General features: G+C 31.3%; 2 protein-coding genes across 2 annotated transcripts; one reads left to right on the top strand and one right to left on the bottom strand.

Moving 5' to 3' along the window:
- Window positions 1-421: 421 nt before the first annotated feature.
- On the bottom strand, window positions 422-4,982 carry LOC113375450. Its single transcript, XM_026615389.1, has 3 exons — window positions 4,348-4,982; window positions 3,776-4,188; window positions 422-522 (listed from the first exon to the last, which is right to left on the bottom strand). The coding sequence occupies exons 1-3, from the start codon at window positions 4,980-4,982 to the stop codon at window positions 422-424; spliced, it is 1,149 nt and encodes a 382-aa protein (XP_026471174.1).
- A 2,388-nt stretch (window positions 4,983-7,370) lies between these two features.
- LOC113375449 lies at window positions 7,371-23,469 on the top strand. The gene is made up of 14 exons (XM_026615388.1): window positions 7,371-7,462; window positions 7,528-7,709; window positions 9,689-9,776; window positions 9,893-10,277; window positions 10,349-10,562; window positions 12,344-12,566; window positions 13,552-13,771; window positions 15,981-16,252; window positions 20,885-20,986; window positions 21,066-21,453; window positions 21,785-22,001; window positions 22,076-22,298; window positions 22,881-23,100; window positions 23,184-23,469. The coding sequence occupies exons 2-14, from the start codon at window positions 7,560-7,562 to the stop codon at window positions 23,467-23,469; spliced, it is 2,988 nt and encodes a 995-aa protein (XP_026471173.1). The 5' UTR covers window positions 7,371-7,462; window positions 7,528-7,559.
- The last annotated feature ends 3,197 nt before the right edge of the window (window positions 23,470-26,666 follow it).

Below are 26,666 nucleotides of genomic sequence, written 5' to 3'. Positions count from 1 at the left end.
ACATTATTGCGTAGATTGTTTGCAATACTATTTGTTGAATTTAACAAATTCCTGTTCTCGGTGAGATGAATAAAAATTAAAGGAAGATATTTTTTCGAAAAAAGAGTTATATATATTATATGTATATATATATATATATATATATATATATATATATATATATATATATATACCACCTACCTACGTACAGATAGATAAATTGTATTTATACATGAAGTATAAAAATTATTTTATTTGTTTTTATTGAACAGATGGCAACTGGAAGGCAACATGATGGTTGTATTTACTACTTCACTAGTTGTGATATATTGTAACATATCTTTGAATTTTTTATCCTAACTATTTTCTTGTAAAAATGCCTGAAAATGCCTTTTATACTAGGAAAGATTTTTTGATCCATATTTTGGAGAGAAAATTGATATCACTTCTGTTTGGTATCAGGTCGTACGAAGTGCAGGATTTGAGCATGCAATACTTTAGTTGAAAAAGATGACTTAGATTTTTTGGTGATAAAACGATTTCCTGTAAAGATTATGTATAGAGTTCCATAGACACAATGATTTTTTTCAACAAGTTTCAAGTTGATATTGAATTTGTTAATGGTCTGTCAATAGAACGAACAAAAAAGCTTATTATATATCAAATGTGATAAATATTGCGTGATATATGATCAATATATCAGCATTTAATACAGGATTATTAAGAAATTTTAAAATTATCATCTAGATGCCTGTCTGCCTGACATCGATTACTGGTCTTTTCTGGTGACATCAGAAAATTGTGTGAATTTTTATGATCACATAGTTTATATTGATTGGAAAATCTATTTGTGTTTGTGATAATCTTAGTTTTTTTTTATTTTTAATATATAGGGGAAACTGGGTGCGGTTGCACCGCGTTACGGTAGTGACAATCGTTATAACAGCTAAAATATACTGATTATGAGATAGGGTCCAAAAGAAGTAATATGAAGAATAATTGTTCGAACGAGCTCACATTATTGCTTTCAGTCAATGCATTACATTAACATGATCTGAAATGAAATATGATGAATAAATTGTTCGAATAAGCTCAAAATATTGCTCTCAGTCAATACATTACATTAACATGACCTGTAGATATCATTGCGTTTGAAGAGTCAAAAGAATATATTGTTATATTTTATTCATAAGGTTTGTTTAAATATGTGTTGTGTTGTATTACATATTATAACTTATTATTGTTATTAACGACAATAAAAGTTGTTATAAACTATTTTGGTGTTTATACCTATTGTTTTTAACCTGGGTGTGAACGGTTCTGCCAAACGGCTTTTTGTTTTTTGATTTGATTTAATGACTAATACATTGCATTTAGGGACAGTATTTCAGTATTTCCACGTAGAGAAATATTCAAATTGCTAACTGTTAAATTAGCAAAATTATGGCTGATCAAAAAAAAAAGTAACACAACCGTACACAGTCTCCCCTATATAAGATAAGAAATTGCAACAAGACATTCTACACTTATTTTTAAATTATATAATATTGCCATGAATTTATTATATGAAATACACTGAATATGAAATAAAATGAATATGAATTATGCAATCCCAAAAATATAATTGATCGAATTCAATATCCACGAAGTTCTTTTTAACTTCCCGTAGGGCAAGTTATAGTAATCGCAAAAAAATCGAAAATGAAAATTTTTGCATTTCTCGACGTTTCAAAGGTTTCTGAATATTTTGGCATACCTTAGAAAAAATGGATGTATGTGTGTGTGTGTGTGTGTGTTTTTTTTTTTTTTTTTTTGTATAGCGAAGGAAATGCTTTTATGCATCCCAGACCGGTCTTCTGTCTGGGTATGTCGGACTCGATACCGCCCTGGTATAATACCGACTAAAACCTCCGCTTTGCCCCTGCCTCTGGTCCCCACGGAAACCGCCGCTAGGCATTACTTCGTGGGGGGAGGATCTAGAATGTTACAATTCTTAACTTGTTATAAACAATGTTATAATTCATAAACATTTTACTTATCTTTTAAATGGGCGAAGTCCCATTCGTCCTTTCTCTCTCTATAGAACGCAGGTCCATTAAAACGTCTCTCGCAAATCTGTCTATGGCGTTCCAAGCAGCTTCACTTGTCAGCATCACTTCAACAACATTACCTGGGGTAATTGTGCGTCTCAATGTCTCCTCCACATCATCCCGTAGAGCACCAAATCGCGGGCACACGAAGAACACGTGCTCAGCATCTTCGATTTCGCCCAAACAATATGGGCAATCCGGCGAGCTATCGTGCTTGAATCGGTGTAGGTAGGCTCGAAAACAGCCATGCCCCGATAGCATTTGCGTAGTATAATAGTTTACTTCGCCGTGCTTGCGACTTAGCCAGACTTTGATGTTAGGAATGAGACGATGCGTCCATCTGCCCTTTACAGCGACATCCCACAGTCGCTGCCATCGGTCAATGCTGTTCTGCCGTTCTTCTAATCTTAACTTTTCAGGACACAGTTGTTGATGTCTTCTATGGTAAATTGTCCGTCTTTCCTCTGCTAAGACTAAGAGAGGCACAGTTCCTGAAATGACGCACACTGCTTCCGCCGATATTGTGCGAAATGCGCAAGCAATTCTTATAGCACTGAGACGGTATAAGGGCCCTGCCATTCTCCTCGATTTTTGAGATTTAAGAGCATCACCCCATATGGAGATACCATATGTCAGCACTGAAGTAATAACTGACGATAGTAATATCCTTCTGGTTTGTTTAGGACCTCCAATATTAGGCATCAGTCGAGCAAGTTTCGTCCTAACTATTGACGCCTTAGCACTAACGTGTTCCACCTGTTGATTGAAATTCAAACGAGCATCAAGCATTACGCCAAGGTAACAGATGTGAGGTTTTGACGTGATCTCAAGATTTCCTATCTTTAGCTTGATGGTCTCAATTCTTTTCCTACTAGTGATAAGAACAGCTTCACTTTTTTGTTGTGCTAATTGGAGATTCATTGTTCCCATCCACCGATTAATTTTTCTGAATGTAATATCGAATAGGCTTACGATGTCATCAATTTGTTTGGAGACAACCACTATGGCAACATCGTCTGCATATGCTACTAGTTTCACACATTCTGGAAACTCTAGTCTCAAAAGGCCATCATACATAATATTCCACAGCAAAGGGCCTAGAACAGAGCCCTGCGGCACACCTCCTGTTATATTATATTCTTCTGTACCATCGCGTGAATGGTACATTAGAATTCTGTCTGTAAAGTAGCTTGCGACTATATTGCATAGGTATGCTGGCACGTTCTTGTCACGGAGTGCATTCATAATGCAATCCCAGTTTGCAGAATTAAAAGCATTTTTTATATCCAATGTAGCTACAAGGCAGTACTTTTTGGAACCCCCCTTCCATCTGGTTCCAGCAATTGCCTCCTTGGCGGTATTAACTACCAAGTTTATAGCATCGATAGTTGATCGCCCTTTGCGAAAACCATACTGATTGTCTGCTAGGATTGGATCAACTACTGCATCTATTCTTTGGTGAATTATTCTTTCAAAAATTTTACCCGCTGTATCCAGCATGCATATTGGACGATAGGATGATGGTTCATCTGGTGGTTTTTTTCCTTTGGGAATAAGCACTAGTCTTTGCTGTTTCCATTTTCGTGGAAAAACCCCTTCTTTCAGGCATGTATTATATGCATTAAGAAACATTGTCGGAGATGTCATAATTGATGTTTTCAAGGCAATATTAGGAATTCCATCTAATCCCGGTGCCTTGCTATTACCAACGCGATGACAAGCTTCCATCAGTTCTTGCAGTGTTATAAGTGGAATATTATTCTGTTCTACATGTGTTACCTGGTAGTTCAAATTAGGTTGTCGTGGAAACAAAGTAGTTACTATTTTATTCAATAGTCGTGGGCAAGTTGGTGAAGGTATTGGCTGGCTTTTGAGGCGAGACATTACAGTCTTATAAGGTCTTCCCCATGGATTTTCCTCGACTTCATCCAAAAGTTCTTTCCAGCACCTAACTTTACTATCTTTGATAGCTTTATTTAGTTGTCTACGTGCTTGTTTATATTCCACTACCAGTTGTGCAGAATTACTGAGACTATATCCACGCTGAGAGATCCTTCTTTTCTTTAGGCACTCTTTACGAAGAGAGCTGATTTCTTCAGTCCACCAGTGCACAGATTGTCTTTGATTTATGCCATGTTTACGAGTCATACTGATATCACAGGCTTCGGTTATTCTCTCCATCAGCTCTCTAGTATGCTCATCTGCGTGTTCTGAAATTATAGGTTTGCAATTTAAGGCAACTCTCATGGCGCTTTCATCAAAAGATTTTATTTTCCACCCAATGGCTTTAGATATTTTCGCATGTCTTCTAATGTTTCTATCTGTTGATATTTCCCAGATGATTGCATTGTGGTCACTAGCAGTGTAGATATCTAATACCTCCCAATTGCAAATTCCTCTGACGAGGCTATTGCTAACAAAAGTAAGGTCTATTATTGAGCTTGCACTGCCCTTTTCAAAGGTTGGTTTATCACCACTATTAAGTAAAACCACGTCAAGTGCATTGAAGGCCTCCAAAAGTGCTTTACCTCTTGCATTAGTCTTCCTACTTCCCCAGTCTACCGCCCATGCGTTAAAGTCACCGGCTATCGCTACGGGGTGGTGTCGTTTTGCATCCTCCACAAGACGATCTAAAAAATCGACAAAATCTGGCAAAGAAAGACTAGGTGGAGCGTAACAGCTGTATAAATGTATGCCATCTAATGATGCTGCGACAAATCCAGCGTTGCTATTGTTAACAACATTTTGGAAACAAAACTTGCCACAGGACCAAATAACGGCTTTGGTGGTACTGTCCGTTTCCCATGGCCAATCAGTTAGATGTTTGTAAGGTTCTGATAAGAGGGCAACATCAATTTTCATATCTCTTACCGTCTGCATAAGCAAGTCGTGTGCAGCCTCACAATGATTCATGTTTAGCTGTATTATCTTCATGCTTTTGCGTTCATTATTTTCTCTATGGCCTCCCTATATAGAGGACATCTGTGAGTGCCGGCATGATGTGCTACATTTTCAGAGTTTCCATTTTCAGCGCATAGTGCACATTTTGCTGCATTTATACAGTTGGCTATTTTGTGACCTTCTTGTCCACATCTAAAGCATAGATTGGTCCGATTCACTTCGCTCTTGCACTGTGATCCATAATGTCCGAATAGCCAGCATTTAAAACATCGAATTGGTTTCTTGATGATTTTAATTTGACAGTTGACCCATCCAATTCGTATTTTGCTACTTGCTTTGAGCAGATCGTGTACAACTGCCGCTGGAAGAGCTACAGTAGCAATCTGGGTACCTCTATATGCCTTACGAAGCCTAATTTCTTCTGCTGGTGTGTTGCAGGCTCCCCCGGTTGCTTTTTGTAGTGCTATCTGGATATCAATTTTTGAGGTTTCATCATCAATATCCCTTATTTCTATAGTTTCTTGGTGCCCCTTATAAATAACTTCGGCCTCATCCTTTAACACACCTGCGATAATCTGTTGCAGTCCTTGGCCTTTGTCCTCACTTTTCTTAGAAATAGTTATCAACAAGTCTCCATTTCTGGTTTTGTTTATTTTCTCTACTGTCGTATTTACCTTGTCATCAGGGACATCATGTTTGATGCGACGTAATATTTCGGAATAATTAACTTTTTCGGTCGGCCGGATTAATAAGGCATTTGGTTTTGGAAAAATTCTATGATTTTTTATCATTTTATGGTTAGAGTCCTGTTCTGACAGATGTACCCTTGCTTCCTTTTTTTTCTGTTTTCTCGGCTGAACTTTATGCCAGTCATTTACCTCGATTTTTTCTTCATTACATATTTCTATGATCGTCTGACGTCTTGGCAAACCATTTTTCTCATTAACCTGATTATTGCTTATATGTTGTGAGTTTCGGTTTCTTGTGGCTTTGCTTGTGTCCTGCCGTACACTTTTTTCTATAGGGGCTGTCTCACAACATTGCACTTCATTTATCATAACTTCCGTATCATCCGTGGTTCGGCCTTTTTCCTCTAACAATTGGTTGTCTAAATCAATAAATCTTTTAATTACGGCCGCTATGTTGCCTGTTTTTATTTTCACCTTTTTATGTATGTTTGACTTTGATTTGACAATCATATGCAGTTCATTTATCAGATTCTCAAGGCACTTCAATGACTCATTCCGTTGTAAAATGACATTTTCCGGAATTATATGTGACAGTTCAGCCACTGGTTCTACTTTACTAGTCATACCGTCGCATGAGCTGGTCAGCGGGTTTCGGGCTATATCTGATATACCTGAACATAGCGTTGTGTTCAAATTATTGTGTGATTTATTATTGTGTGTGTGTGTGTGTGTGTGTGTGTGTGTGTGTGTGCGTGTGTGTATGTATGTGCGGATACAAATTTTCGTCGACGATTTCGTGAACACCGATCAACCGATTTGAATAATTCAAAAAACATTTGATTCGCATTGATAAGGAGACGTGCTGATTAGTTTTTGGCGAAGTCAGGTCTAGCCGTTCCGAAGATGCGGGGCAAAAAGTGCCGAAAACGGTAACTCAGTTTTTAAGAGAACGGAGCGTCCGATTTTAATAATTCAAAAAACATTTCACTTGTATTGACAAGGTGAAGAACCGATCAAATTTTCATAAAGGCAGGTCTAGAGGTTTCGGAAATCTAATGAAAAAAGTAAAAAAAAATGCCATTTGGCGGTCAAAAATGATCATTAGACATATATGCACATCAAATTATCAGATATTTTATAAAGATTTTAACAATAAGTATCTTTTTTTTTACATTTCTATGGGTTCCGTACAAATGTTTACGCGTTAGACGTCGACGCGGCGCTTACGCGGTTTGATATTTCGTCTTTATGCAGTTAAAGCAGTACGATTGCTTTGAAGAAAGTTTAGATCTTTGAAAATATGTCAAAATAAAGAAAACATTTTTTTCAAAAAAAAAAAAAAAAAATTAAAAAAAAAATTAAAAAAAAATTTTTTTTCAAAAAAAAGTAATTTCTTGTCTAATTGTTTGTCAAAAATCTTATTTTTCGAAGTAAATTTTTTTCAAAACTGTTAATCGTTTTTTAAAAAATAATAATTTTTGGTACGGGAAGTTCCAGCAATTTGCCTTAAGGCACGATGCCTTAATTGCCTTAAGACAGAATTCCACTTACAGCTAGTTATTGTTTCACTATTGGCGTCAAAAAAAATTTCATATCAAATCTTCAACATGCTGTCTCGTATCTAACTAAATATGATATGGTTACACGTCCTCTTTTATTCTACTCGTGAATGACATTGATAGAAATATTGAATTAGATAATATGATGAGATATTCAGCGTGACTGGTCGATTTTTTAATAGTCCGCGACGTGTTTACATTGCACACACAGAGTGATGTTTTATAACGAATAAAACAATATTTGGTGAGTAAAAATCAATCAGTATTTAATTATTGCTTTAACTTATATTTTTATATTTATATTTTTAGGTTTTCAGATCAGAAAACTTATTTTCGTGAAAATGAAAATTATATTGCTCCTCGGTTGCCTATTACTTGCAATGTTGCAAGTCAATGGAGCTAAAATTCTAATGGTTTTCAATTCAGTTTCTAAGTCTCATTATATACTAGGACAAGCTTTAGGAATTGGTTTAGCCGATAAAGGACATCAGGTATTCTACACACGCAAACACACACACACACACACTTTTCAAAATTATTTTTTTCAAAATGTTTTTAATTTTGTAGTTATTAGAAAAGGACATTTTTTTGGAAAAATAATGAATAACTACAAAATGAAAAACATTTTGAAAAATTATTTTTTCCCATATATATATATATATATATATATATATATATACCCATATATAGACTAGATGACCCGACAGACGTTATCCTGTACTTATGTTTACAATTCAAAAGTTCCAATATTTTTTAATAACCTATACTGATATTTACCAATTAGTTAAAAAATATTATGTTTTTTTGCATTGCAGAGTATACCGAATGTATATACATTCACTCATATAGATCTTAAATGTACATTTGCTTTAAATAAAATGATGAGTATTTGCTTTTTTGTTACAAACATTTTTTTTTATAATTAGTTCTTTTATCGATATCCGACGTTATTTTGAAAAAAAAAATTACACCACTGAGAGGGATGTCATCCCACCGGGATATGGCAAAGGAGTCTAAATTATTTTCAGTTTTGAACTTGGGAGTAAGATAAATCTAATTTCAAAATTTTATACCAATTGGAGCACAGTAAAAAAATTCAGACCCAAAACGCTCCATTGACTTGAGTAAATATTCCGTATCTAATGGCAAAAATATGCAAATACTAATGTTTGTATGTGAAAAAGAAAAGGGCTGTTTTTAAGGTTTTTCCGGCAATTATTCGATTTTTTCTCGCCGTAAGAACTATCCTAGGACTTCAACAAACATTTAAAAAAAATAATTGGCCAAATTGTTCCAGGCGTTGTTGAGTTATGCGCTTATCAACACATTTTGCGATTCATTTTTTATATTATAATGTGTCCCAGACATTGACGTCAAGCCAAAACGGGGTATATAGTATAGTATGGATCTTAACTCTCCTAAAATAATTTAGAAAAACAAATTACACCTTGTTTGGAAATTATGCGCTTTTAAGTGCAACTTTGGGCTTCGGTAAAATTATGACTATCTTCCGGTTATTGTGGTTAACTTTTATTAATTTTGATAATTTAAATTTTCGAACCGTTACCGTGAATAACATTTTTAAGACCACAGTAAAACAAAAAGACAAAATAGCCCCAGCTTTTTAAAAATTAAGACTTCTTGTTGAACCATGAAATATTTTTTTTTAAATCCGTCGACTTTGAAAGGCTGTCTTTTAAAAAATTGTACTAAAGTGTGTTGCCAAGTTTCATCCAAAGTTGGCACATTTCTTTGGGATTGTAAAATGGTGAAATATTTGATAATTTTTTTTTGAAAAAAAAAAAAAATGGAATAGAGATGGAAAGGATAGTCATAGAACATATGTTTATAACCTTGGTTGACAATTTTTTGGAAATTGACAACCAGGATTGTGGTTATTTTTACCATGAGTAAACCAAGCTGATACTGACCCCACTTTCAAAATCATCACAAGCAAGTAAAATTAATGAAACATTTAAAAATTTAGACTTAGTTTATTCTAGGATTATTGGTATAAAAAGTCGCATGCAATAATACCATCTTATTATTATAATAAATATTCAAATTGTGTTCCATCTGCATCAATACATGTCCTATATCTTTTAAATAAAGATCTATTTATTAGCAGGGATATCCTCGAGAGTTGTTATATAATAAAAACTTTATCAATAATTGTTTTAAGTAGGTGTACTTCTATAATGCAATTATTTTTCTCAATTCTTGCAAAAAGTTATAATTTAGGTAGTAGGTACCTTCAGATATATTTCAATCTAGTAGAAAGTAAAATATAGTATTGCTTCAACTTTCTGTGAAAAATCATAATTAACTAGACTAACTTCTATTATGTATATAAGTTGCATTCATATATTATGTTCTATTTAGATTCTAATTTATATATACTAGTTTTATTTGAAATGAAACGTAAATTATATTTTTTTCCAAATTTTTTGACAAAGAGAATTAATCACAGGTCACGATGATAAGTCCATTTGAAATGAAAAGCAAACATCCAAATTATTATGAGATAGTGTTGCATGAAGTGATGGCAACATCAAAACGTGAGTTAATTATTAATATATTCAAATTAAATTAACTAATATAACATTGTATACACACATAATATATATATATATATATATATATATATATATATATATATATATATATTTTTTAGAAACAATTTTTGGCAACATGTATCAAAACCGAAATATATCATTTATCCAATTGATTAAGCAAATTCAGATAGATGGATTATTTGCTGCAAATCTAACATTGCATGATCCGCAAGTACAAAAATTAGTGCATTCTGGTGAAAAGTTCGATGCTGTGATAACAGAAATATTTTTAAACGAATGCCTCTATGGACTTGCAAATCATTTCGAAGCTATTCCAATTCACTTGTGTACCGTCGGATCTTCTATTTGGACAGATTTTTTAATGGGCAATCCAAATAATCCAGCCTATAACATGAATCAGCTTCTTCCCTTCACTCTGCCAATGAAATTTCATGAAAGGTTGATAAACACAGTATTTTCAATGGCGTTTATGCCGTCGTTGTGGTATGCGAACGATCCCGAAACAATATATATGTAAATAATTCGTCAATCAATATATTATGAATATTTTTTAGGTTGAGACTTTCTGATCAACATGCTGCATATGAGAGCTATTTCAAACCATTGTATAAAGGACCAAAAGATGAGTTTCCACATTTACAAGATTTGTTATTCAATTTTTCTTTACTGCTGGTGAACGATCATCATGTAATTAGTGAGCCGAAGGCTATGATGCCGAATATAGTAAATGTAGGAGGACTTCACATTAAAGAGAGCCCATTACCAAATGTAAGATCAATTATTACTTATTTATATTAAATTTAATATTTTTTTAGAAAAAAATGATATTTTTAAAAATGCACAATAATAATTTTCACTAAAATTGAAGTATAACAAGAATTTCTAAATTATAATCATAAATTTCAATTGTAAGAGACATTTTGTCTTAAGGGGTTACACCATTGTAGCAGCCAAAAAAAGTATGTTTTTGCCATTTTTTTGGGTGGGAGGAAAAGTAATAAATTGATGATATTGAAGAGATTTATTTATTGTACTTTAAAGTAACAAAATAAAATATAATTGTAAAAAACAAATTAAAAAACGACGGTACCACAGCTATTTCGGCGAGCCGCATCAAATTGGAGGCGCTCCGCGGCACGTAAAATAACTACAACAATTTTAATTTTTTTTTATTCAAATTTTCAATAATATATTTAAAATAACACTTTAAAATGCCCATTATAGCTGATTTAAACAATATAGATTTCTGTTTGTTTGGCGAGCACTTTATTCAATATCATTGAATTTCGCCAATGTACATGATCAAATTAACATATAGAAGATTTTATTTTAGAGCGTCCTATTTTTGGCGCATCCGTCAAAGACCGTTTGGCATGCTTAAGCCGTTTATAATCGACTTTAAGACAAAAATTACATGTTTAGATGCCAATATTAATCTCTAAAACAATTATCATTTATAAAATATTACTTAGACCATCGTTGAAATTATCCTCAGCAATATCAGCTTCAATATAGTCAACCCTTATATGTGCTGATTATGCACTGATCATCTATTGGTTAAAAATGCTTCTAGAGTTTATTTACACAATATAAATATTAAGTAATAACATATATTCGTATATTCAAGATGACACATGTTGTAATTTTGCTTCATAATGCTTTTTGTTAATGTACTTGAGTGGTGTTCGGTTTGGAGCAGTCTGACGCGCTTGGAAAAGAGCTCATAATTACAAGTAAAAAAAGAAAGTTTTAGATATGAAATATTTTTCCTCATATTCTAAAAGGTTTAAAGTATATTTTAAGCCTAAAAATTTTTTTTTTGGTTTTTCGAAAAATCTACAGTGATGTAACCCCTGAATGAACTTTTCGATATGTGTAGATAATTCGATTTATCCATAGGTTTTAGATTTAACAATTTTGAAATCAGTAACAATTAATTTTTCAACTGATAGTTTATTTCAAGAATAAAAATACAGTTTTCTTATTAAAAAATAATCAACGAGATTGATAGAATTTATCGATTCAATTGATATTGAGCAAAAATCCAATTAATATAAACTTTATTGATTTTTTTTTATAATCAAAAATGTTTTAGTAAGCTTATAACATTTTTTGCTATTTGTTAAAAGCAAGAACATTATTTAGATATCTCTATGCAAACTTTTTATAAAATTGACAATTGTTATTGACAATTAATACCTACGTAGAAATGACTCGGCTGATCTTTTAAAAGTACTATTCCCAACTGATATCTTCAGATATTTTCGAAACGTATCTGAATTTTCAAAATCAGACCATAATTTTTTATAAGCTTTTTAAATTAAGTCTAGGTTTAAATAAAATTCTTCGGTTAAACAAAAGTTTATGTGGTGCATAGTAAACTTCTGACTGATTAAACGAAATGTTTTTTGTTTGTTGACTAATTTAGCTATCAATAAATTATAAATTTAAATAAAAATTCACTATAGTTTACTATGTCATGTACCACTAGTTTTCATTTTTACTGGTACAAAACTCGTATCTAATCACCGTTGTTTTGTGATTATCAGCATTTGCAAGAAGTTTTGGATGCAGCTGTGGACGGCGCAATTTATTTCAGTTTAGGTAGCAACGTGAAGAGTTCTGAACTATCACAAACAACTAAAAACGCAATCTTGAAAACATTTTCAAAATTAAAATTGAAAATTCTATGGAAATTCGAAGATTCGAACTTGCAAAACAAACCAGACAATGTGGTCATCGAGAAGTGGATGCCACAACAGGCAATATTGGGTAAAAATTTTAATTAAAATTATCCGAATCGTTAGAATATTTAGAAAAATGACCAACAAGACGAACAAGCTATGTACTGAAAATTAAATATAACGTTTATTTTCAGAGTGTTTACATTGTAGTAATCAATGTAAACATTTGCATAATAAGATTTGTAGTTTAAAATTTACTTTAAGTGTACTATTATTGTGTATAAATGAATCGATTTGTCACAAAAAAGTAACCATGCATGTATAAAGTAGGTCGGAGCAGAAAAATCCAGTTTGACTGAACAATTTTATTGTGAAAACAAAACCAATTATATCATAACAAATAACACATATCAAACAAACAACTATCTGACTATCTTCAGTATAAATCTTAGCTAATTCTTCATTCTAGAAATGTGCTTTTTTACTGTTTTGAAGTATTTGTAACCTCGTCCTTTTTACCCAAAGGGCAAACAGGTTGAATGTTTTATTTTAATTTTAAAGGAATTTTCTAAATTAATAGCTACATTATACAACGAATGCAAGATATAAATGTTATGGGTGCATTTTTTACAGAGATAACACTGTAAATAACCTTGATTTGGTATTTTGTCAGAGCGAAGGTTTAGTTGGTCTTTTTTATCCCACCCAAATGTAAGCTTTTATAGAGATTATATAAAAAAACTGTTGAATCTAATATAAAATAACACCACATCTTAAATAACAATTAAATAACGTTTACTTAAATATAATAGTCAGATCTAGAAACTAAACAATAGTGCTCACAGTTAAAACAAATAATAACGAAAGAAAATACTTTCATTATGGGTTTTTTAACATTGACTATTTTTTCTTGTTAGCTACGTCGTAAAAATCAAGATGGTGTCTGGTTATACATCTTTTTCCCTCTACTTTCAAATATTGTTGTTGAAAAATATGCTTTGGGCTATTTACTATATCCAAAAACTTAACTATTCCAACAACTATATTTAGGATACTTATTAAATTATTTACAGCTCATCCAAATATCAAGGCTTTTATAACTCATGGTGGTCTTCTGAGTACATTGGAATCTATTTATTTCGGAGTTCCAGTTTTAGGAATCCCTGTTATCGGTGATCAAATGATGAACGTGGCTAGAACCGAAAATTTGGGCTTTGGAATCGGATTAAAATTAGACGATATTACAGAAAACACATTGACTGAGGCTTTGAATAAAATATTATATGAGCCAAGGTGAGTATTTTTGTATACATTTATACTTTAAAATATTTATTATATGCTTTATCTTCAGTCTGTCAATTCAAAAACACAATTAAAAAATGAAAAAAAACTGTATTTTTAGTAATAAAATATACAAACATTTTTTTAATAAAAATATTATGCTATTTTTGTTAATTGTACAAATTTCTTATTGTTCATATGAACCATGTTCTTGGCGGATGAAAAATGAAAATAAAACAGGCATAGTTTGTTTATATTCATAACTAGTACACTGTTTTGTAAATATAATTTGGTACTCATTTAGTTTGTTTAAAGCATTACAGTAATATACACACGAATATATGAAACAAATTCACTATCAATCAAAGTATTTAAAGTTGATATAATAAATTTCTGCACTCTTTGCTTCGTATCTCCGAAACGGCTGGACCTGCCTTTGCCAAAAACTAATCAGCTCTTTTCCCTATCAATAGGAATCGAATGTTTTTTGAACCATTCAAATCGGTTGATCCGTGCGTCCTGAAACGTGACTGGAAATTTGTATCCATACATACATACCACACACACACACCACACCAACACACACCACACACACCACATCCATTTTTTCTGAGGTATGCCAAAACGTTCAGAAACCTTCAAAACGTCGAGAAATGTAAAAATTTTCAATTCCGATTTTCGGCCCATTACAATAACTTACCCTACGGGAAGTTAAAAAAACTGTATTTTTAGTAATAAAATATACAAACATTTTTTTAATAAAAATATTATGCTATTTTTGTTAATTGTACAAATTTCTTATTGTTCAATATGAACCATGTTCTTGGCGGATGAAAAATTGAAAATAAAACAGGCATAGTTTGTTTATATTCATAACTAGTACACTGTTTTGTAATATTAATTTGTTACTCATTTAGTTTGTTTAAAGCATTACAGTAATATACACACGAATATATGAAACAAATTCACTATCAATCAAAGTATTTAAAGTTGATATAATAAACGCTCTTGCAATTTTTGTTAGTAATCTACAAATTTATTTATAAAACTAGTGGGTTTCATGGCATCGTGCCTTAAAGCAAATTGCTGGAACTTCCCGTACAGTAATTAAAAATCTTGGTACAGAACTCAAAAAAAATTACATAAAATGCGAACACATTATTAAACTCTCTATAAAATATCTGATAATTTGATGTACATATGCCCAATAAACATTTTTGACCGTCAAATGACATTTTTTTAACTTATTTTTATTGAGTGTCTATAACCTCTGGACCTGCCTTCCCAAAAATTTAATCAGTATCTTTGGAACGGCTAGACTTGCCTTTGCCAAAAACTAATCAGAGCGCGTCTCCTTATCATTACGAATCGAACGATTTTTAAATTATTCGAATCGGTTGATCGGTGTAATTGAAATCGTCGACGAAAATTTGTATTCGCACACATACACACAAACTTAAATTAATTCAATTCTATTATTATTAACTTTCCGTAGGGTAAGTTATAGTAATCGCAAAAAAATCAAAAATATATTTTTCATATATCTTAACGATTCAAAGGTTTCTGAACATTTTGGCATCCTGAGAAAAAATTGATGTAGGTGTGTGTGTTTGGATACAAATTTATGTCAACAATTTCGGGAATACGGTTCAACAGATTAGAATGATTCAAAAAACATTCGATTTCTCTTCATACAGAGATGTGCTGATCAGTTTTTGGACAAGAAAGGTTTAGCTGTTTCAAAGATAAGCAGCAAAAAGTGCCAAAAATTCTAATTCAGTTCTCAATTTTACTTTTTTTAAAAAAGTTAATTTTTGGTACAAAAAGTTACAGCATTTATATTATTAATTTTTAACTAGTTTAATTAATTGATTTTATCACATATGTTTGTAAGATTCCAAGTCTAATATCCACTAATGATGACATGAAATTTTATGTCAAAACGTTTGGAAAATTCGATTAATTTATAAATCTTCGCTTTTAATTTGAGATATCGCCTTAAAAGAACTTACTCATATATTTTATCATCAAAATTAACTGCTACAATTCAACAGCAATTCACAGAATACAATTATTATTCTAATTTTTGTAGAGTAATAAATGAGTAAAAGAAACTTTTATAAAGTTTGCCAATATGATAAGCAAACATGTTTTTTCTGTTTGATTATCAATAACTTGATCTACGGAAGACAAATACAAAAATTATGATTTTTTGTTACAGATATCAATTGCGGGCTAAAGCTTTATCGAGAATATTTCGCGATGATCCTCAGTCGTCCTTAGAGAAGGCGGTGAGCAGTGTCGAGTACGTAATTCGGCATAAAGGAGCTCGATTTTTGAGGTCACCTGCTCTGGAATTGCCATGGTATAAAGTTCTACTCATTGATGTGATGATAGCACTTTTGCTAATAGTCACAATTGCGTTGTATGTGGCGTATTTTATTACAAAAAAAGCTTTGTGTGTTTTTAGAAAATACTGTGTAGGATCACATAGTAAAAGGAAACGTGAATAAATAATTGATGTATAATCAATTTCATAATATTTTTTAGAGTTATTGAGTTGTAATTTATGTTGTTTCAGATTTAATTAATTTTGCTTAAATTAGTTAATCCGATACATCGCACGGACGACCTTTTTTATATATTATGTGTAACCTAGAGGTAAGGGTTGGCCGCCCCACAGACCATTTTTTTGGGCCAATTTTAGTTTTTTTTAATTTTTCCTGATGCGTATATAAAAAACACACATGACCCTCTTCCAACAAACTCTATCTTATGAATTATTATGGTAATTGAATCATTTTTATAAAACACACATCCGATCGCTGTGAAAATTTGGGAAACTGAGTTGGCTGCGCCAAAGACCTCTTTTTTTGGTCAATTTATATTTTTTTAGTTTTTTATGATGCGTATATAAAATTCACATATAACCCTAAATTTTCACACTCTTAGCACAAACTCTAAATCTTAAAAATTATTATGGTAATTAAATCATTTTTATAAATCCGATCGCATCCGATGGCTGTGGAAATTTGGGAATCTGTTAGATTATCCCCAGACAGGCTTTCGCATATGTTGAGTGCACCCAAGTGATATGAGTTGGCCGCCCCAAAAGCTCTTTTATATTTCTGATAAATTTATATTTTTTTTATTTATGCGTTTTTGCACACATAACTTTAAACTTTCACACTCTTAGTACAAACTATTAAAATTAATTATGATAATTAAATCATTTTTGTTATCGATTTTTGTCAGTAAGCGCTTTTCAATGAATTTCGATAGAGATTTATTGACATTATGAAAAAGATCAATGTTACACAAAAAATACATTTTTATTGAGGGTTGTCCAACTCTAATGCTTATTTTTTAATGTATTGGATCGATTTTCTTATTTTTTAAAAAACGCTAGATTGAATAATACATGGATGCAATCCTCAATTTTTACCTTCTTATCATTCATCCCAATTTTGAAAATCATTTTAACGTGCTATAAAAAACACGTATTTAAAGTACAAGTCAGGCTACTTCGTAGTGCGTTCTATAGAAATTTGCTATCTCTTTTTGTAGGAACTCTGCTAAAAAAATTGTTTTTATTGAATTGAAAAGTTTATATAAAAATAGGACAGCAGAAAAAATTAAACAAAAGTTAAACTAAAATCTTGTTACAGCAAAACATTTTCCAAGCAGATTTTTTCAATTTATTATGAAATGAACTGGGAAAATAATAATTAAAAAAAATGTTAAGCGGTATAAAGAAACTATTGCTTCAGATTTGATTTTATAAATTATATATTTATATATTTTTATACAGCTGGGTATGTGTTGGACATAATTCATTATATTATATTTTACCCTAACCCAAAAACTAACTTGCGTATATTATGATAATAACAATTTTACCATAAACCAATATGAAAATCTGCGCTTTAATGTGCGCACGTTCAGTTAATATTTTAAAGAATTTTTGTAACTTAGTTCAAAAAGGCAAAATGTTTTCGATGAAATTGACTGATTGCGAATATTAGAAATATTAAAATATTTACACATGTGAATACAAATATTTATAATATTTTTAATCTGATAAGTTACCAATAACCTCATTCCAATCGGAATGTATATAGTATTTGAATGGTCGCAAAAGATTTCAGTGATTTTGAAGATCTGGTCTCAGTATAAAAATAACCTTAAACCAAAATATGAATGAAGAATTTTTCATGACTAAGGCAATGATTTTGTTTGTTTTAACAAAAAAAACAATTTTTCCGAGTTTTTATTTACATATTTTATAATACAAACTTTATGTAAATTACACCTAATCGCATTAAATAATTATGAAACTGTGTTTGAATTGCAAATGTTGTTTAATTATGAACTACAGCACTTTGAGAAATTGTTGCAGATTTTGTGTTTCTCCGTGCGCATTGTATTAATGCAAATACATTTTTAACGAACGTCAAAAGCTCCTCATAATTTATTTACGACCGCATTACGTGCATATGATTTAATTTACAGAATCGAAACTGAAACTAAAATATAAAAGCAACGATATAATGTCACGATTGTAATGTAATATTCAAGTTAGAAAATCGGTATATGTTTTATAGAAATTACCAAACACATTTTAATCATAGATATAAATAACCGCTTCAAATACATGGCTTAATATTCAAGAAAGAAAATTTATTTAAAGCTTTTTAATATAATTGAACTTTCAATGAAAATGGAAACTAATGTACATGAAATGACAGAATTACATTATGGAATTTATAATCTTGTTTACGTATAATATTTTGTTTACTGTTGATCTATGCGTAATATAAATGCCAAATTCAAATAATGATTTTCTGATAGCCTCGAAAATTGTTTTTATTGAATTGATGAGTTTATAAAAAATATGACTGCAATTAGATTTATTGAATTGGTGAGTTTTTATAAGAATATATAAAAATTGGAAGAAAAGCTGAACCAAAATATATTTACAACAAATCATTTCTCAAGCAAATTTGTTAAATTTATTAAATGAAATAAACTGTAAAAATAATAATTCAACGACACTTTATGATATGTTTTTGGAAGTTTGACACAAAACAGTTTTGAAATTACGCTGAAGATGAGGTATACCATGGCCTCGAAACGTCCTTAATTATAAAATAAAGTGTGTATTAAAAATCGAAGTGTTGTATTGTTCATATTTAACATTTAATATTCGTTCCACTCATATCACAAAATTCTATATATATATATATATATATATATATATATATATATATATATATATATATACAAAATCTCATATTCAACTCTCACATAAACGTTTTTGCGCTCTTTTCTCCTTAACTCTGGAGCATCTGACTCTGGGTTTATCTTTTATAAAGTGCTGTAAGAATACGAATCAAATGTTTTTGAACTATCAAAATCGTTTCACATTTTGATATGTACATGTACATATATTTTTGTATTGAACAGATATCAGATCTAACTAGGTGTACTATATTTAATAACGAGCAACTGTCGTGATTAACTTGTTTTTAAAAAGAATATAGAAGATTTTTAATAATGTTGATTTTTTTCTAATGTTGAGTTTTAAGTGTAATAATACATTTTAATTTGTTGCAGCAAAGTCCAGAAAAACAAATTTCACTTGAAATCCTATTTTAGATCTATATTTTCAAGTGAAAATGGATATAACTACTGCTTGATATCAAGCTCTTTGAGGTGAAAATTGAACTTAGAACCTTGAATAAGGCCACAGCTAAAACCTAATTGTATTATATTTTTAACGATTTTAATAACTTCCCCAACGTAAAGTTTAAAATTGAAAAAATTGATAATTGATGAGTTAAAAAGTTCAGAGTGCTCAATGGTGGATATTGAGCTTAGAGAATATTCTATTATGTGCATCGTGTTGGATAATGCTAAACGGCAATGTAATGATTATTTGATGCTTCAAAGTTTCAAAAGTTTCTGGTTATGGATCTAATAAAATATCTAGTGGAAAAATAAATTGGTGCCTCGGATGATATTGCTCGAGTTATATTAGATTCAACATTCCAGCAGTTTGCCTTGAGGCACGATGCCATACACCACTAGTTAACAATTGAATCAATCGACATTTCACTTGTGGTTTCAAAAATGTTATCAAACTCTGACATTATTTTTTACATGTGTTTTCTTATCAATTTACAGTCGTATCTAATGAGATTAACTTATATTTATATTTACGAATGAAATTAGTTCGACAATTTTTGTACAATTTTAGTAAAACTATGCAGCCGAATTTTATCATTTGAAAACTTGTACTGAATTAATTTAAAAAAAATGTTGAAAATAACTTTTAAATTATGCATAATAGCGGTTCTATTAATTTTTGTCGAAGGAGCTAAAATTCTTATGGTCTATAATGCAATGTCAAGATCACATTATATTCTTGCTGAATCATTAGGACTTGCTTTGGCAAAAAAGGGACATCAGGTAATTCAATAAGTTTTTTAAATTTTATATTAACAAAGATTGTCTATTTTTATTATATACGTGATTGGAAGAACGTTTCAATATCTTTTTATAATTCACATTTTTGTAAAAATATGGATATGTGTATTTGTATACATTTTTCCTCTCACGTTTTGGGGAGATTGCATCAATCGATATGAATGGTATAAAGGAAATTCAATTTGTATCATAATACGATGGGTAAAACCAAAAATTACATATTATAGATATTTTGCCATGCTTTTTAACTGAATTATGAAATCTGTAACATTCTAAAAAATAGTTTTGACCAAAGAAATAAATTCATTAATATTTAAAATGTGTATTAGTGATTTTATATAGTATTTCTCATAATTTGATCCTTAACTCAATAACTGAGATTATTTAAAATTGAACCCACAAAATTTACAAACCACATATTATTCATAGTCCACTCAATTTTTATAATATTCAGTAGACAAATAATATTTCACTTGTTGATTGTTTAATTTATTATAAATTTGTTAATTATTTTTACTAAATTAATATTTCTTTTCAAAACAGGATTCAGATTTTTACTTTAAACATAATGCTAATTCAAATAAACACTAATTACAAGTTTTATCAATTTACTTTATACATTGTTTTGTTTATTAGGTGTCTATTTTAAGGTAACAATGATAAGCCCTTTCAAATTGAACAAACCACATGAGAATTATTCCGAAATATTTCTGGACGATGCTTCTGAATCTCTATTAGGTAAATTAATAAATAAATAAGTCAAGTTACAAAATCAAAATGAATATAATACTTTTAATACCACTAATTTAAATTTCAGCAAAAATTTTGAACACCAATATCTTAACCGCTTCCAAACAACCTATATGGGAAAGGTTACCCAAAATGACTCAGATTGGCGTTGATGGCGCCAATAGAACATTTTATCATCCAAAGGTTCAGCAACTGTTAAAAAGTGGGAAAAAATTCGATATTTTCATTATGGAAGCATTCTTGAATGAATGCTTACTTGGAATTGCGCACCACGTGGAGGCAATACCTATTGCTACTAGTCCTGCTGGTTCTTCTACTTTGACGAACAAAATGGTCGGAAATCCTTTTAATCCTGCTTATGATTTGAACTTTATACTCCCGTTTACGAATCCATTAAGTTACAAAGAGAGATTTTTGAATACCGCATTTAAAATCTTGGACGAACTGTATTATAGGTAGAGTATAATGATCGGTTGAATAGCTTTGCTTATAAATCTTGTTAGTTTAAGATCAGTAAGAATGTTTTTAAGCAATGCAATGGTTTACTTTGTAATTTTCTAATAAACAAATGAATTTAAAGCTTATTTCCATAGAATTTGCGAATAAAAGTGATCAAGAATATCTGCATTATTTGCTCACATTTTGAAATTTCTCTTTACTGACGACCAATAATATTTATAATCATTTTTAATTTTTAGCAAAATACTATTATAAGAATGGTATAAAACTAGCTGATTTGTTTATGGTCAATTCTATTGAACTACTATATATGCAAAATATTTTTAGGATTCACATTCATGAGCATGACAAATTGTATGAGAAAATTTACCATGAGCTTCTTGGCAAACGTCCTGAAAATAGGCCACATATATCGTCTTTAGTGACCAATGTTTCCTTGGTTTTGATAAATTCTAATGTAGTCGTACACAATTCTCGGGCGAGCGTTCCAAACATGATAAATGTCGGAGGTTTACATATCAAAACAGATGCAAAATTACCTGAGGTACAAAATGGTAAATATTCTATATACTGTATACACCGAATCGCTTTAACAAAACATTTTTTTATAATTTTCAGGATTTACAAGCAATTTTAGACAATACGAAAGAAGGAGTGGTGTATTTCAGTATGGGAAGTAATTTAAAAAGTTCTAAAGTATTTTTAGATAAACAAGATGCAATTCTTAAAACTTTTGCTAAACTTAACCAAACTGTATTATGGAAATGGGAAAGTAAAGATTTATCTAATAAGCCAGATAATGTCATCATACAATCTTGGATGCCGCAACAATCTATACTAGGTATTAGGTGATTCAGAATTTAAAAGAAAATTTTTCATTTGATATTTTTTTTATACTCGTTTAATAAATGATTCAATTTCGGGACGATCGATTTAAAATCGACTTTGTTCGGATCCAGTAAACACTGTGTGATTTGAGCGGCGATAGCAACCTGAAATCCACAAGCTTGCCTTCAGCGATGTGACATGCATGTGGAATCTATGTGGATTTGATATTGCTACCGCCGCTCGGTGTTTACTGGGGAGTGATTTGGTTGCACTATGGAAATGACTCGAAGGACTACTCGATTTCAAATTTATTCAGTTTTGAAATGACTCGGTTCGAATATGGGAATGACTTGATTTTGAATCCACTTTGTCTTGGAATGACTTGGTTGCAGTCGTTTATATTTCTGTATTTTTAACTTACCGTAGTGTAAGTTATAGTAATGATCCAAAAATCGAAATTTTGTACATATCTTTACCTTTTAGAGATTTCTGAACATTTTAGCGTGATTAGATTATCAGAGTTCGAATAATATCCATCAATAAATAAATGATTTACTATATATCATTAGTTTTAATTAATTTCACTTACTTCTAGCCCATCCAAATGTTAAATTATTCATCACCCATGGTGGTCTATTAAGTTCTATCGAAGCTTTATACTTCGGAGTTCCATTGGTGGGTATTCCAGTATTTGGGGACCAACATATGAATATGGCAAGAGCTGTTGAATCAGGCTATGGTATCAAACTAGATCTAAACAATATCAGTGAAGACACATTGACAGAAACATTACAGGAGGCCCTTAATAACCCAAGGTACGTTTTTTAAAAATTGAAAATGACACGTAACAAAGCATGTGTTGTCTGAAGCATTTTTTTACATACCTATATAATTTTAGGTATTTACAAAGAGCTCGATATCTATCCAATATATTCCGCAATGATACTCAAACTCCGATAGAAAAGGCTGTGTCTAGTATAGAATATGTCCTTCGCCATAAAGGAGCTCCATTTTTAAGGAGCCCCGCTGTTGATATGCCGGTGTATCAACAAGCATTATTAGATGTCGTTGCCGGATTATTAGCAATAACTATTTTATTTTTTATAATTATAGGCTGGTTTTTAAAAAAAATTGTTGGCTTATTCACACGTCCAAAGATAAATATAAATAAGAAACATAACTGATACTATTTGTTACAAATATTTAAATATGTTTTATAATTATAAGTTTTGTAAAATAAATATCAATCTATAAGGAATGTGTCTTTATGATTATTTATATTTTGCTTATAACAATGAGCACAAGCATAATGAGCATAATATAAAATCCTGCTCTATATTACGTGATTTGATATTTAATAATTGATATGTTTAATAACAAGCATAATATTTGATTGCTCGATTAGAAAAATCGTTTTTTGCTGGGTTACTATTCTGTAAAACTCGAAAAACATATTGTTTGATATGTAATCGACTTGTTTTTCGGACGACCCGTTTTCCGGCCTACTCGTTTTCCGAATGACTCGTTTTCAGAACAACTCGCTTTCCGGACGACTCGTTTTCAGGGCAATACTATTTTGGGCGACTCCTTTTCAAAACGAATCATTTCCAGGAGGACACTTTATATGAGTGACTACTTTTCAGGACGTGACGCTTTGCGCACAATTCGTTTTATGCAACTTGCTTTCCGGACTAATCGCTTTCCGGACTAATAGCTTTCCGGACTAATCGCTCTCCGGACTAATAGCTTTCCGGAATAATAGCTTTCCGGAATAATAGCTTCCCGGACTAATAGCTTTTCGGGATAATAGCTTCCCGGACTAATAGATTTCCGGACTAATCGCTTTACGGACTAATCGCTTTACGGACTAATCGCTTTCCTTACTAATCGCTTTCTGGACTAATCGCTTTCCGGACTAATTGCTTTCCGGACTAATCGCTTCCCGGACTAATCGCTTTCCGGACTAATCGCTTCCGGACTAATTCGGACTCGCTTCCGGACTAATCGCTGCGGACTATCGCTTCCCGGACTAATCGCTTTCCGGACGAATCGCGGACTAATCGCTTCCGGACTAATCGCTTCCCGGACTAATCGCTTTACGGACTAATCGGACTAATCGCTTTCCTTACTAATCGCTTTCTGGACTAATCGCTTTCCGGACTAATCGCTTTCCGGACTAATCGCTTTCCGGACTAATCGCTTTCCGGACTAATCGCTTCCCGGACTAATCGCTTCCCGGACTAATCGCTTCCCGGACTAATCGCTTGCCGGACTAATCGCTTCCCGGACTAGTCGCTTCCGGACGAATCGCTTTTTGGACTAATAGCTTTACGGACTAATCGCTTTTCGGACTAATCGCTTTCCGGACTAATCGCTTTCCGGACTTATTGCTTTCCGGACTAATCGCTTTTCGGACTAATCGCTTTCCGGACTAATCGCTTTCCGGACTAATAGCTTTCCGGACTAATAGCTTTCCGAACTAGTCGCTTTCCGGACGAATGGTATTTTGCATTATTGGTTTCCGGACCAATCGCTTTCCGGACTAATAGCTTTCCGGATTAATAGCTTTCCGGACTAATAGCTTTCCGGACTAGTCGCTTTCCGGACTAGTCGCTTTCCGGACGAATTGTATTTCGCATTATTGGATTCCGAACGACTTGTATTACAAAAATTCAGATCTTCGCAATACATACGTTTTGTTGAAGACTTCTAAATCAGAGATATAATAATGAAGTGATGTCAGGTGTTTGGCTTGAATATTTCAAAATACCTTATGAAGACTATTAAACAGTGAGAAAATGTAAAAAGAGTGCGCGTAATGTTCACACGCGATTGAAGTAAAATTTATTGCTACTCCACAAGATGGCATTTAAGTAAAAATAAATACAACATACAACAATTTTGAATAATGTTTATTAGTAATATGGTAACACTCGTGATGCACATATTTATTAGTGTCAACCATTATACACATTTATATATTGATAAATCATAAATTATATATTTATAATAGCATTAAAATTATGTATGATATTTAAAAACAATAATGTAATTAAAGTCTTACTTCAAATATGACATGATCGGTTTGTCATTGTAATTAGCATTTAGAAATGAACCTTCATTAGAAAAATGAAGTAATTTCTGATAAATAAATTCTATAATATTTGTTCACACACTGGATTATGTTAAACAACGCCTAAACAAATATTGTTTTTGCAACTTCATTCATCATGTAATTGTGTTTGAAGAACTTCATGTAATTAAAATTAACATACATTCATTGACTGCTTGTATTTTTTTACTTTTTTACTGGCGATATAATCTCATTCTTTGAACAGCTGTAATATCTGTTTTGCCTAAAAAATATTCTTCATTTTAATAACTTCAAATATTTATAGAAATTACGAATAATATAGAAATAATATATAATCTAAGGAACAAGGTAAAATATTCTTCTGATTCAGGCATTTTTTATTAAATTTTTGATTACCTTGTTGATATTGGTGCGCATACAACGTTGATACCGGTGCGTATACAACGACAGATCTCTAATCACATACACGACGACTAATCACAATCGACCCGTATTGAAATGATTTCATCGAGTGCGAATGACGTACAGTTCAGGCGTCACGCATTTTCGTTGCATTTGTACGGATTTACACCCAGTTGCGCCTAAAGAAGATCTCTTATGTCACAAATAAAAGAGTTCTATTTCTAATCAATAAATCTTGAACGTACTTTAGGCAACAACATACTGAAATGAGTTTTGTGTCTTTATTTAACAAGAACTTCAAAGACAAATTTTTAACTTGTTTATAGTACTAAGTAAGTACAATTTGTGTATATATATATATATATATATATATATATATCTCAGTGCCCCGAATATTATATTTCAATTCATTCAGTTATCATCTAATTATTATCAATCATGACATGTTTTTTAAGTAATTCAGTTTCATTATTCATTGAGTAGTGCCATATCATACAGAAAGTGAATAAAAATTATCTTCATAATCTTCATGTTCATAATAATTTTAAAATGCATCTTCACCATTATTTTCCGTAAATGAGATCTCACTCTAGTGAACATTCAGATGGAATGCATTAATTGTTTTAATCATGATGACGTTGTATTTTTTATATTGCCGCATATCGATTAATTACTCATATCTATCATGCTATGTTCATATCTCGTTTGACATTGTACCAAGTCATTGAAATGACTGGATAAATAAATAATCTAGTAAATTTTGTTAATGATAATGCGCTTACATATTTATAAATTGACTGGTAAATAGCTCATAGTCCTTGACAAATTATTTTGTTAAAACTATGAAAATCTGGCATATATTAATCTGGTTTTTATCACCGTTTA

Source organism: Ctenocephalides felis, unplaced genomic scaffold (genome assembly GCF_003426905.1).
Source record: "Ctenocephalides felis isolate EL2017-DRISC unplaced genomic scaffold, ASM342690v1 CF-g0.4_SCAFFOLD_01886, whole genome shotgun sequence".
Lineage (NCBI taxonomy): Eukaryota > Metazoa > Arthropoda > Insecta > Siphonaptera > Pulicidae > Ctenocephalides > Ctenocephalides felis.
The sequence above is the reverse complement of the archived record's forward strand: the minus strand, read 5'-3'. Positions and strand labels throughout refer to the sequence as shown.